At 50.3% G+C, this 12,928-nt stretch overlaps 6 protein-coding genes across 6 annotated transcripts; 3 read left to right on the plus strand and 3 right to left on the minus strand.

Annotated features, from left to right (window-relative positions):
• Nucleotides 1-900: 900 nt before the first annotated feature.
• On the plus strand, nucleotides 901-2,958 carry COCCADRAFT_86324 (uncharacterized protein; the record flags this gene model as incomplete). The annotated part of the gene is made up of 2 exons (XM_007710400.1): nucleotides 901-2,355; nucleotides 2,404-2,958. The coding sequence occupies 2 exons, from the start codon at nucleotides 901-903 to the stop codon at nucleotides 2,956-2,958; spliced, it is 2,010 nt and encodes a 669-aa protein (XP_007708590.1).
• Nucleotides 2,959-3,527: 569 nt separating this feature from the next.
• COCCADRAFT_33604 (uncharacterized protein) lies at nucleotides 3,528-4,739 on the minus strand (the record flags this gene model as incomplete). The annotated part of the gene is made up of 2 exons (XM_007710361.1): nucleotides 3,528-4,587; nucleotides 4,639-4,739. The coding sequence occupies 2 exons, from the start codon at nucleotides 4,737-4,739 to the stop codon at nucleotides 3,528-3,530; spliced, it is 1,161 nt and encodes a 386-aa protein (XP_007708551.1).
• Nucleotides 4,740-5,583: 844 nt separating this feature from the next.
• On the minus strand, nucleotides 5,584-7,408 carry COCCADRAFT_1922 (uncharacterized protein; the record flags this gene model as incomplete). The annotated part of the gene is made up of 4 exons (XM_007710330.1): nucleotides 5,584-6,317; nucleotides 6,364-6,750; nucleotides 6,899-7,346; nucleotides 7,403-7,408. The coding sequence occupies 4 exons, from the start codon at nucleotides 7,406-7,408 to the stop codon at nucleotides 5,584-5,586; spliced, it is 1,575 nt and encodes a 524-aa protein (XP_007708520.1).
• A 688-nt stretch (nucleotides 7,409-8,096) lies between these two features.
• COCCADRAFT_86263 (uncharacterized protein) lies at nucleotides 8,097-8,429 on the plus strand (the record flags this gene model as incomplete). The annotated part of the gene is made up of 1 exon (XM_007710401.1): nucleotides 8,097-8,429. The coding sequence occupies one exon, from the start codon at nucleotides 8,097-8,099 to the stop codon at nucleotides 8,427-8,429; it is 333 nt and encodes a 110-aa protein (XP_007708591.1).
• A 2,053-nt stretch (nucleotides 8,430-10,482) lies between these two features.
• COCCADRAFT_33607 (uncharacterized protein) lies at nucleotides 10,483-10,674 on the plus strand (the record flags this gene model as incomplete). The annotated part of the gene is made up of 1 exon (XM_007710362.1): nucleotides 10,483-10,674. One exon carries the CDS (start codon nucleotides 10,483-10,485, stop codon nucleotides 10,672-10,674), a length of 192 nt encoding a protein of 63 aa, XP_007708552.1.
• Nucleotides 10,675-12,051: 1,377 nt separating this feature from the next.
• COCCADRAFT_86446 (uncharacterized protein) lies at nucleotides 12,052-12,885 on the minus strand (the record flags this gene model as incomplete). Its single annotated transcript, XM_007710402.1, has 1 exon — nucleotides 12,052-12,885. The coding sequence occupies one exon, from the start codon at nucleotides 12,883-12,885 to the stop codon at nucleotides 12,052-12,054; it is 834 nt and encodes a 277-aa protein (XP_007708592.1).
• Between the last annotated feature and the right edge of the window lie 43 nt (nucleotides 12,886-12,928).

Genomic DNA, 12,928 nt, shown 5'->3' on the forward strand with positions numbered 1-12,928 from the left:
TCGCATAGACATTTTCAGCAAGTACCACAGCCCTCTTGGCGATTTTGGGTACTCTTCCCAGATTTTTTTCTTGTCTAGATCCTTCCCGCGTTTTCGGTCTTGGATGCATGGGGGTGTTACGTGACGTTAGGTTTGAGATCAGCGCACAGAGACGAGACGGATGGTACACGGACGATAGCATGGGCCGTAGTACCGTTTGTGTACCCACAAGATACCCCAGATATCACATAGTTTGTAGACATATATTTTTAATCTTATTCCCTGTTTCTGTTCTTTCGCTTTTCCCTTCGTTGACACTCTGCTATACTGTGTTCACACTGTGTTCTGGTTGACCCAATGTACTCAAACAATGCATCACCTGTGACGCAGTAGCACATATGTGAACTTCTCACTCATGTCCCTCAGAGGTTTTGCTCCTCGCTTTCCTCTTTCACCAACAACTCTATTGGCGACGTCACCTTGATGCTGCGCCTTCCCAATTCACTCCGTCACTACCGCGTGGCAACGTGCTCCGTTTGTTTTCAGTAACTCGAAAATAGCAAACCGAGTCTCACACTCAATTCACCATACGATCAAAACACAGCTTTTTCCGAATACAGACCTATTTCAATTCGACAACACACTGGTGGTTCACTATTACTGTTCAGAGAAGGAACAGCAGCCAGCGCGATGCCCACCTCTGACTCTAACAGTCCTTCAAGGCATCGAAGCCCTAGGGCTGGCAATAGCCAAAAACAACGCCGCCGCATCGTACGACGATCCAACATGTCACGCTCAAATACAACACCCGATCTCGTTATGATGTCACCCGCTTCGATGTATAGCGGATGTGGTGTCACAGTAGCGCCGGACGAAGCAGGAGTCGTAAACACCTCCTCTTCTTCGGAGTCGTTCGCTTCGATGATCAATAGTACGTCTTTTGGTCACTCGCCTACGATCTCGATTAGAAGCGGGTCAAACACAGTAGTAGAAGGCAAGAAGAAGCATGGCGTGTTTGGCTTCAAGGCAAAGGACAATGACCGCCCGAAAAGTTCGCATGGGTCCCCCCTTCAACTATCGCCTCTGCCTCCGCTTACCCCAGTGAAAGCTGCGCAGTTTCTGGGTGTCGAATGCGGCGCTGTGAGGACTCGAAGCGGGTCGCTGGGCAGTCGAGTTCAGGATGTTTATGAGTTCAACGGTCCGCTGGTACGATCAATTCCGGAAGACAAAAACTCTTCGACTCGACTGACCGATCCTCAGGACTCTGCGAGCGAAGAGACTGAGTCCATAGAGGAGGATGTTGTCTCAGGACCAGTAACATCCAAGTGCCTTTGGGCAGCCGGTAACAAGAAAGCGCAGCGGATGTTTGGCATAGCCTCATCGCGTGGATCTAGCATCAAGCGTAGAGCTGAGCCAGAGCGTCACTTCACTGAGACGCCAGCGATTTATTCAAAGAAGGGAAATCGAGTTGACTACAGCAGTGAGCCTGATGTCCATGCCCGCGCTCCTGCAAAGCCTCGAAAACGTCGTACGCGCAAGAAGGCCCCTAAATCACTCGATCGGATGACGCCTATCACGGAAATATCGTGTGACGAACTGCGTTCTTCCTATCACGATTCTGAACACAATCCTGAGTTGGAACTCATCTCGGAGTATGAACGCGATCCTTCATACAGTAGTAGCCTACCGCAACGACCACCAACTCCGTTACCGCTCACGGTTAATACCAGTTATGAGTTGAAGGAAGAAGATCTCTCACCGGTGGATGCCAATTCAGGAAAACAGGCTGTTGCTGGAGTAGAAGAATCTGCACAATATTCCGATCGCGAAGTTGGCGTCAACAAACCTAAGCCAGAGCCGTTGACAGTCATATACCTACGCGGTCCTTTACAGTATTTTGAGGACCGCCTTCTCGATGCGACTGAAGCTCATCTTGCGGCTCAGAAGATGAAGAATGACATCAATGATGCTGCAAGAGTCTACCTGGATGACAAAGGCTGTTGTTTGAGAGCCTCCCACAAAGCGATGAAGAAGGAATTTGTGGCGGTAAGGCCGAATGTGCTCGTTGAGGATTCTGACAACGACACAGAGTCTGCAAGCGACGATGGCAAAAAACTAGTCTCTATTCGTGGCAGTATTGATTTGGAAGAAGATCCAATCGTTGATTTGGTCGAATTGATGACCTGCACACACATCACCGCAAGTGTGAGGAAGCTTGTCTATGTTCAACCCAAGAAGCCAAAGCCAACCACTCCGTCCAAAGGCCAGCCTACGCTCAACCCGTCAAGTGGAGTAAATTCACCCTTGAAGTCGACGTATATCTTCCAGCATGACGAGAAAGCCAGTCCATTCAAGGAACTCATCTGCAACGTAAGCGTACGTACATCCACACAACCTTTCACAACCCGAATTAACACCACGCAGCCCACCCTCAAACGCATCTATCACCCAGCTAAACTCCCCAAACAGATTCGTAGAACAAAAAAGAGCAGGAATCTCTGCAACGATTCCCGCATCCTAGTCCAAAACTGGATCTCCACAAACGACCACACCAAACAACGCCCCTTGTCTGACCGCCTCGACATGGACGTCCTATCCGACCAGCAAATCCCGCCTGCTCCCTTCCCCAAAGATAATACTAACAGTATCTCTATCACCAACTCCCCTCGACCTCCGAGGAAATCATCAAAAGAAGGCTATTGCCTCCGAAACGGCCACATCCTCCACCCAATCAACCTCCCATCTATCCCCGACGAAGCCGCCATCAACGCCCTTGAAGTCCGACCTCATCTGCGCACCCACTCCAGGCGTAAGATGCGCGTCCATATTCCGGTGTTTTGTGATCGGTGCGGCGAGGATGTGCGCGAGGAGCTGTGGGGGTGCGATCTTGCGGCTTGTCGCATGGTGGTGTGTAAGGGATGTTCGGTGGATATGGAGGCGGAGTGGATGGAAAGGGTGTGTGGGGGGTGTGAGAATTGAAAATGGGAAGTTGGGGATATGGAGGATCTGGGAATAAGTGAGAGAATAGGCATTTTAGGGATACGGAGACGGATAGGTTAGCTAGTGAGAGGGATTCTGGGTACTCATGTAATGAGTAAATATGAATGGAGGTATTGTAGATGAACGTGTGGTGCGAATGTATGCTTTGTGTGGTTTGCGTGTCGATGTGACCTTGAACTCACGCTATAGCGGCTGTTTCGAGCCCTTCTTACACGAGGAAGTTGACAGAGAGAAGTAATCACTACTTGATGCCCGAAATATTGACCATGATAGTTCTATCAACTCCGAATTCATTATGCAGTGTCTATTGCACCTTCTGTATTATCCAGTATGCCATGATGACTACCTCAAAAACGCCGGAACTTATCTCCTCAAATCGACCGAATTCATCCTTTTAACTCCCAAAGAAAAAAACCCCCATCAAGAGCCACATCGCAGTATCATACATCCAATCCTCACGTTGAAAGATTCCAGACTACCTTGCTGAAACGACCCATCCCATTCCCGCTTCAATAATCGACCAAAGCAGCTAAATCCGCGATACCCTCTCAAACACCCGTCCAAGCACCCCCTGCAATCCCTCGCCCCTGCATCCCCGAAATAAACTCATTCCTCAACTCCCTCTCCTCGTCAAACAATCGATCCCACCCAGCTTCATCCCTCAGGATACTCTTGCTATACTGGCGGGGATCCGGATGCGCCCAGTGCGTAACCAGGAAATGCAAAATGAGAACGCGTAATGAGGATTGAGCCGGAAAATGGGACCAGGTAAATTTTGCGAGGGACGGGGTGAGCGGGAAGTGGTGGCCGAGGGACCAGCGGATGCGGGCGAGGGTGTAATGAGTGAAGGAGGGGGAGTCGAGGGTCTGCGAGAGGTGGCAAGCATGGAAGCTTGGGGGAATGGGATAGTGGTGCGCGGGTTGAGGGGTCAGGGGGATGAAGGTGGCAGCGGTGGCTGGAATTATTCTGTGTACTGCGGATGTGGGTGCCGGTGCCGGTTTCATGCTTGGAGGGCTGGGCTTGGTGGTGGAGTCGGGGTGCGCTGTGGGTGGTATGCTGAGAGCACTGGAGGAGGATGAGATTTCATTGGATGTAGATGCAGTTTGACTTTTGTTAGTAGCAACGGAAGGTTGGCTAGGCTTTGGGTGGTGAGCTATCGAGACTACATTCAAAGGGGTTGGTGCAGGTGCGTACTGCTGGACCATTCCCTGAGAAGTGTTGACGTCGGCTGAGGCCGGATACGCGTCCTTGTACATATAGTAGAGGAAGAGGCAGAAGATAGCTGGATCGACCTCAGGGAGTCGGATGACCCAGTCTGGTTTCTTCACTTTCTCTTTTACATCTTCCTCGTCGGTGTCTGGCTCGATCTTGATCGCCGTGTCAGTCTCTTCGGGTTCCGTCATACTTTCGGTTGAATTGTCTTGACGAGCAGTCTCCGAGAGCTTTCGTTTCTTGTTGGTACTAGTTGGGGACAAGGCAGCCAAGCGCAACTGAGAAACTTGCTGGCGGAAGTAGTTCGAATAGTGGCAGAGGAGTGCAATGGGAAGGACGAAGCTTCGGCGGTTTTGATGTTCTCCGACTACGACTCGTATAGCGTTCCCTTCGATCCTTGAAGTTGTTAGTGATATATGTGGAAGTTTACTAACTGAGATAGCTTACATTTTAACAAACATATCAGGTTGTTTTGCACCAAGCGCTTGCGAGGGTGGGTGATGAGCTATGGTTGGCGGTGGCTGAGACGGCGGTGCCTGTTTGATCATTGTCTTTGGCAGGACTGGTAACGCTTTGGAATTTGGAAAACTGATATTCGACTGAGTGGGCAGAAAGAGCTTATGGAGTTGGTCAAAGCAGACGTCAGTGGATCTCGATGGAATAGGCCTTATTTGTATCTCATCAGCACGGTGCTCACTTGGTGAAGCAAACAGTCGAGGCGACGGTTGCGAGAGACGCCTTCACCTCGAAACGAGGTGAGTGAGTGGCATGAAGGCAGAAGTGAGAGATTGAAGCCTTCACGCAGACATTCTGAAAGTGAACAAGGTTGCACGATTCTTACCGGCCTTAGTGAAATAGGAAACTCTAGTATCTCCAACTAACTGTAACATCTTTGGATGGTTGTAGACTCGGTACATACTTATGTTGCGGACAAACAATGTATGACGGATCCATCAGGAGCTTCAATTGATTGCTCATTGGATTCTGAACCATTTGCATCGCATATAAAAAGCCGGACCGAGTTTTGAGAAAGGGTCGCGCCGTAGTGAGAAGTGAAGGTGTATTTATCATGCTATATCAGGAAAGCATGGGGTGAATGCCAAGGCGCTATGCATGTTTGCGTGTGGACCACAATAACAAATACATACACTGATGGTAGCCTATTTTTCGTATGACAGGGCATAATTCCAGAATATGATGACCGTGTCAACCATTGTAAATAAATCGCTTCAGAATTTGAGGGAAATGGTTCAGCAGAGAATGTGGTGTATTAGACGCTCAGTATGAGCAAACTACTTCAGTAGAAAGTATGGGTATGGTAGGTCAATCCTAACCAAGATATAGTCATGAGACATCCTCATCTCAGAGTAGCCAAGAGAGACAATCGCCAAACTAGACCTTGGCCTCGACGTTGACATCCTCAACGTGGCCGTGGTGACCAACCTTGAGTTTTCCGTCCTCAATATCACGGGCAACGCGGTCAAGACGCGACTCAACCTTTCCAGCCTTCCAAGCAGGCAGACCAGAATCAAAGACGTCGTCCATCTCCTCAAGTGTCTTGCCCTTTGTCTCTGGTGCGGTCAAGAACATGTGAATGAACGCAACAGCGTTGAAGGTACCGAAGATCATGTACATCTTCCAGTTGATGGACCAGAGAAGTGGTGGGACGGCGAAAGCGAGGATACAGTTCCAGGTCCAGTTTGTGGCAGTAGCGAGACTGACGGCTTTGGCGCGGACCTTGGCGGGGAAGATCTCAGATGGGTAAGTCCAGGAGACGGGTCCCCAAGTGGTGGCAAACGTAGCGACAAAGAGGTATGAGCATGCTACGATGGCCTTGGAAACAGCGCTGTGCTCACGAGGTACGACCCAGGAGATATCCTTGTCGGATTTGTCGGGATTGGGGTTGCCGTAAGAGGCCTGGAGAGCGCCCGTGGTGAAGAGCCAAACAGCCATTCCAAAGGATCCGCAGAGCAACGCTGGGCGACGACCGAACTTGTCTAGGTATAGGATAGCCGGGAGAGTCATGGCAACATTGATAATGTACTGAATGGATGCAGTGAGGAGCTCATCGGCGATCCCAGCTCCGCGCATAATGAACACAATGTAGTACATCATGATGTTCATACCTGATATAGTTAGTAACGGTGCTATCAGTTCAAGGGATTTCCATACCGCAAAGCTGTGACCACATCTGAATGGACATGCCGAGTATAACACGCTTGAGAATGCGGGGTTTGACAAGAGCAGCGAAGCTAGTTTCAGCAACCTCACGCTCGAAAGCAAGAGCCTCCTCGATCTCCTTGTATTCAGCGAGAACCTTGGGGTGGTTGACATCGCCACCACCGTGGAGGTTGGCAAGAACATGGAGGGCCTCCTCCCAGCGGTCTTTTGAAGCTAGCCAACGTGGGGATCGAGGAAAGAAGAAGAACCCGATAAAGAGAATTGCTCCGGGAACGGCTTGGATACCCCATGGAATACGGAAGGCAGCGGTGGCTTGGTTCGGGTTGTCAACGCCTCCATCTACGAAGGAACTTCCGTACTGGATGAAGTATTGGATCACTGCGAGTATGTCAGCATGAGTTATTCTAGCGTTTATCATGGCAGTGCGCTTGGAACTGCCCGGTGGTGCGTGAAGAGAACCAGCAAAGTCATAATATCGATCTAAACAAGGCTCCAGATATCGAGTGTGAGTAAATAAGGCACTTACGTATACCCCAAGTGATAGCCCATTGCTGTAGTGAAACGACACGGCCACGAATTTGCTTGGGCGCAATTTCTGCCTGGTAAACGGGAACCATAGCGGAGCAGATACCAATGGCATATCCGCCAACTGCTCGACCGACACAAAGGAGAGCGACACCATTGGCCGCTGCCTGGAAGACTGCTCCAATGATCCAGATAAGAGCAGCGATCTGGATAGCCACGCGACGTGAGAGCCGATCAGCGATGAAAGAAGAGGAGAGAGCTCCCAAGAGCGAGCCAGCAGGCATAGCAGCGGTTATACCACCTTGGCGAGTTCCGCTGGGATTGCCAAAGTAGCGCTTGTACGCCGGAGTGCCAAGAGCACCCGACATGGATGAGATATCAAAGCCGAAGAGAATGCCACCAAGAGCTGCGAAGCCACATATTGCATAGACGTTATAGATCTGGGGGAACTGTAGTACTGGTATGAGTAATCACATCGAGGCGTAACCAGGAATTGGAAGCTTACCTTCATCTTGCCAAATGGTTGTGATCAGGCTAGAAAGAAGAGTCGGTGGAACGGGTGGAAAGAAAGAGGTACAGAGTGAGATGGCTACAATTTTATATGAGAAGTAGGCCGCATAGTGCGCGTGATCTCGCTGGAATACAGTCCGTGCGGGTGGCCAGTTGGACTTGGTCTTTCACTCCTGCTGTAAACTAGGCAGTTCCCATGCCGTGGCGTTTGTCCAAACTGGCAACCCCGCTAATAGGCGTTGGACTGGGGTACATGTGATCCTACAGGAAAGCGGGAATATTTCCTGGGGTAGTACAGTTTAAGGCCGCAGCCCCATGTCGTTATGATGAAACCCTCCAATAGATGGACTTGAGTACGACGCATGTACCTAGTACACATGCAAACTCGCAGTTTCTCAACTTCGTGGAGTCGTACCGACGAAGCATCGAGCAGTGGGGCAGATATGCTACGATATGAATTGGCTCTGATGTGGGATCTGAACCAAGGGACACCGCACTGATGCATATCAGTCGATGATCAGGAGCTCTTGGTATTCGACCCGCCACTGCAAAACTGGCAACCCAGGAAACCAGCCTTGCTCAGGTCGCGAGCAAGTTCTTCACTGACTATGGCTGCCAATAACAACGCTTGATCGACACGCATGCCCTAGTTGGGGATCTCCGACTTGGCATGGGCGCGGCATTACATGATGTCTCGCGACCAGGATTCAGTGAAGATGAGCGCCAGTCCAGTTGCGCAGCACCATGCAGCTAAGGTAACAACCAAAGCAAGTAGTGGGACACCTGAGGCATGGTCTTTGTCCAATGATATTCTTTCCTTTTCATCTGTGGGTCGTACGCATGTTGTTGGATATGCAAGCGAAGCATCTGAAGAAGACCAGACGTTGCATTCGGGAGAGGAGACGACATGCGCCAAGCGCGCAATGGTGCCAGCAATTGACACCCAAGCTCTCGGCTGCCTTTTCCCGCTCTTCGACAACCCGTCGAATAGATGCATGATGACTGAGGCATCATTCAAATAGACTTTCTCAGGACAGTGAAGCGCTTGGGTAGCTATTTCTAGCAATCCTACCGGCGCGTTGGATTCTCTCGAATTGTTGATTGGTGGCTGAATGGCTGGCCCGCACGCGCGGCACTTCTGTTCCGAGTACAGAATTGGATGCAGTCAAGGTCATGGTTTGAAGGAGTCAACTGCCTGTTATGTGGGGATGTGAAGGTCTCTAAGTTGGATCGCGTGGCTCAGAGCGGGGTTCGGTCCAGCCTGCCAAGTCTACCACAGTGCCGGTGTCACTGCAGTATGTACGGGTGTGCCTGTTTCGAAACCATACATATGTATGGGCAACATCTTATTTTCTGTTCTGGAAGTGGTCTCTTCCTCCCGAAACTCAACTGGAAAATCATCGAAGCGAACACTAAAATACGGAATCGATTCAGAAAGGGAGTACTAAGAACATCCGATTCGATATCGCGGCTTGCAGTCCGCAAATGATTTGTATCAAATACCTCACGACACATCGACTGACGTGAGCTTGTTATAGACTGCACACATTGTCCTACATGATAGCCACACCGATGTTGTGCTGTAGCAAACTCAACTCACCGTTCTTGAACGAACTACCCGATGTGAACGTGCTCTTCGGCTGAGCAGACCACACTTTGGGAAAACGACAAAGAGGCCAAGTATTAGCCCTTCTCACGCAGACATGACTTGACGACAGTAGAAGGATGACAGAATGGCTTAAGTATGCAAGCCAGTGCTGATAAGTCGACAACAAGCTATATACATCTAACGCTTTCTGTCTAATCGCATACATACAGTTCCCAGTAGATGCAGATAAGGACTGACCTATCAACTCAATATACCTTTAACTAACACTCAGACACGCTATATTAAGTTTTTGCTTTTCTCCGACAAGATGCATCGCACCTGCATTTGCGAAATCGAATCAATCAACGCCCCTGGATTGCAATATCCTTCTCGTCCGCGTACCTGCATATGGGATGCGAGCAATGTCCAGCCTCTGTCCTCGGCTCTTTGCGCTTCCGTTTCCATTTCCAAGCATGAAAACTCCGAAATAGTGGATATTTCTGTCCATGCTCATCTCTCAACAACTAGCATGTTTACCTCTCAGCAGCCGAACACCAACCTCTGGTCGGTCATTGGTTGCACTCGACCTATCAACAGACCAATGATACGAAATTGCCCACCACCACCTTCCAATTGCATCACGCAGCACCGTCTAGCACACTTCTAGCCTCTCCAAAGTCTGACATGCCGCTGGAATAGGATGGCCTCGTGTCGCACTGCATCTCATGATTCTTGTACCTTTCCCAGTCGGGCTCCACTATCAAGTCCGCGACACATAGTCGCGATGCTCCTGCATAAGGTCGCGCGCACCAACCTGCTGATGCCGACAGCTGCCTTGGTCCATGCCATGGTGATCCGTCCCCTGAAGTGCTTATGAACAATGTGCCGCGGACTGTATCTCATGCCTCGGAAATAGTATAAATATCGTACCACGCTGCCGTAGCCGAGTAGCAACACAGTCAGCTGCGGGTTCTGGATAAAATATGAGCTTACTGCAACAGCTCATTCAGTGCGGACTACAGCATACAGCCCTCCTACCCATCACTACAACGGCGTGTCGCTAGACCTTTGAGATTTACAGATCCCAAACAAACTAGTTGGCCGGTGACCCGCGGAAGCGAGACGTCGAACCTGCATTACGCACTTCCAGGATCCAACGTGGAGGAAGACATCAGCTGGAACCGGTCACCGGATTCCGTAAGCATAACTCAAAATTCGATCACCATATACAAGTCAGGCGTATACTTCAGTGGCTGAGGATTTCCAACATCACACACACATAACTCACTCATGGAACCACTACGATCGTACTTTTCAGATCCTCTCTCGCCTTGTTGGACCAGAACTCGACCTCACACCACGACGGAACGCAACCCCAAGTCAGCTGGACTATAGTTAAGACGACAGGAAACAATTTCCATTTTCGACAAATTTTACACACATCTAGTCGCAGTATAGGCTAGAATATCCGAAACCACCGTATCGGCATGCCACATCACATAACAAACTGCGTCTTTGCGCGCACGAGCCTGACAACTTGCGACGTCTTTGTCAGAGCCTTGGCTCACATGAGCCCAAGGGCAGAACTATCACCCGAGGAATTTATACAAGCAGCAAGTCCATGGTTTCTGGATACTGAAACAGTGTGGAGTAGGGTGTTTCTTACGGCCACAGGATGAGAAGTGGGATGGTTTCCGAATAGCGAGAAAAAGAAATTAATTATAGACGCCCTGGATCAAACCCCGGCAACTCCCTACAAAGATGACCGGAAAACAAGGACATCTTCAAAGACGCCTGGACAACACTCTATCGATCCTCCATGATTCCCGGACCTAATTTTACAAGGCGCTATCTAACCCACACCTAATACAACGCCTTACCCACCGCACGCACATCTACCCCCCACTACTCCCCTCCCTCCTCACCCACAACCCCCAAACGACCCCTCCCTTGCTTCTCGCACCAAACCATACTTCTCGTCCCGCTCTCACAGCAATACCATCATACACACCCTTTGCGCTGCAAAACGGGGCTTCCAATACGATCGAGATTATTTCATCGTCAAGCGTGAAAGCGGAAACGGAAGTGTAGCCTAGGCTAGAGAAGCAAAGGAAATCACAGACAAACAACGTGGTTATACGTGAGGGGAGGTGTGGAAGCGGGACTTACAAAGAGAGAGGTTGCGGATACAGGTTTCCAGATTCGAAGGGCGGGAAATCGGTGTTCTTTGCGATATCGTTTGCGAGAAGGCGGTGCTGAGAACTAATACCAGGATAGACATGAGAGATGATAGAAACGCTTTGTTATGTACAGTAGAAATGTAAAATCGATAGAATGAGAAAGAAGATCCTGCATAGATTGATAAAGCCCCTCTTCTTGCCTATTTCAACTCTTTTTTTTGCATGCAAGATGAGGTAATACCAGGTTTACACCAATGTATCTTTTCATTTACTACACTTTTCCTATATCTCTTTCTTAACACGTGGATACACACGTTTTGAAATCTTAGTACGAAAAAAAAACGCTAGTTCTAGCGGGCGCTTTAACTCACTGTACCTTAGGAGAAGATGCATGTGGGGTGCGGGTAGACTATACCGTTTAGGAATGCAGCGAGTAGCGTGGCGGTGGGCGGTGTATAACTTCAGTCAAAGAAAAAAAGGGGCGGCGGGAGGATGGCGAAGGGCAAGGCACGCAAGACGTCATACAGAGTCATATTTAGTGTTGAGAACCAGGTAATTGTATGACTGAATAATTCGTGATTGGAATACTATTCTACGATTTAATTATGGGAAAAAAAAAGGGAGAGCCAAGAGCTATGATTGGTGAGCGAAGATGGAAGAAGAACAAGAAGAAGAAACCCTTGGGAGCCGTGGTGTCGCTCTCCTGCTGCCGACAAACTTTGTCGCTTGGGTATGACCAACACCCCCAACGCCTAAACGATAGTACCTCCATCTACAAAACGTATCGTGACCTTTCTATCTGCATCTGTTATGCTAGACATATATCCCTGGAATCCGCTTGCGCTACCAGGTTGGTGTATTAAAAGCGAGGGGTGTTTAAGCAGGAGAAGCGATTGCGCCGTCACCTAGGACCCTCGCCACCAGGATGTAGAGCATCATTGTGCCAAGGAGAATCCTCCACTTGTTGCGACTCAACCAACTCTGGCCTGCATCCCGTGCTATTTGCGCAGCGTCCTGAACGACCGTTGCGCTGGTACCGGGTCGCCGTCTCAGGCCCGAGACGTCCGGCGAGCAAGGTGGGTGTTGTGCGGGTGAAGGGGCAGGCCGGGGTAAACCCGTGGCGGGATCGATGCGCTTTTCCTTCATCCACCTAAGGTTCTCCTCGTCTACGTCGGGCCATTCGTGTCGGAACTTTGCACCGCCGTCGCCTGCCCTGATGTTGCCGTTTTGACCGCCGGCCGCGTTGCCCGAGCCGATCGCCTTTGTGCCACCACCTGTACTGTTCCACCATCTCGTGCGCTGTGCAAAGAGTTTACGCTCTGCGTCGGATGCGCGGACACTACCCGTCGTCATCTCCTCGCTCGTCATGAAACTCAGCAGGCCAGTGAGGATGGTGCTGACTTCCCAGGCGGGATTGAAGCTCTTAGGGTGAAAGTCGGATATACTCAGGCACAACCGGCTGCTGGGCTGAAAGCGGCCAGAGGGTGTGTGCATGCGAATGGCAGGCGGGGCGAAGGGATAGTCTGGTGGGAAGTTGAGGGTGCCCCAGTACTGTCCGCCCTCGTACGGCGTGTCTGGCGGGCCGGTGATGATGTAGTGCCACTCGAGGATGTTCCGGTCCGAGGGATGTGCGGTAATGTAGGGCGGTGGAGATTTTGAAATGGTGGCATATTCTCTGGTGAGGCGCTTTGTGGCTGCCGGTGTCGCCATGTTGGGTGGGTGTGGTATGTGAAAGGTGGATGGGCTGGGGTTG

This window comes from Bipolaris zeicola, assembly GCF_000523435.1.
Source record: "Bipolaris zeicola 26-R-13 unplaced genomic scaffold scaffold_17, whole genome shotgun sequence".
Taxonomy (NCBI): Eukaryota; Fungi; Ascomycota; class Dothideomycetes; order Pleosporales; family Pleosporaceae; genus Bipolaris; species Bipolaris zeicola.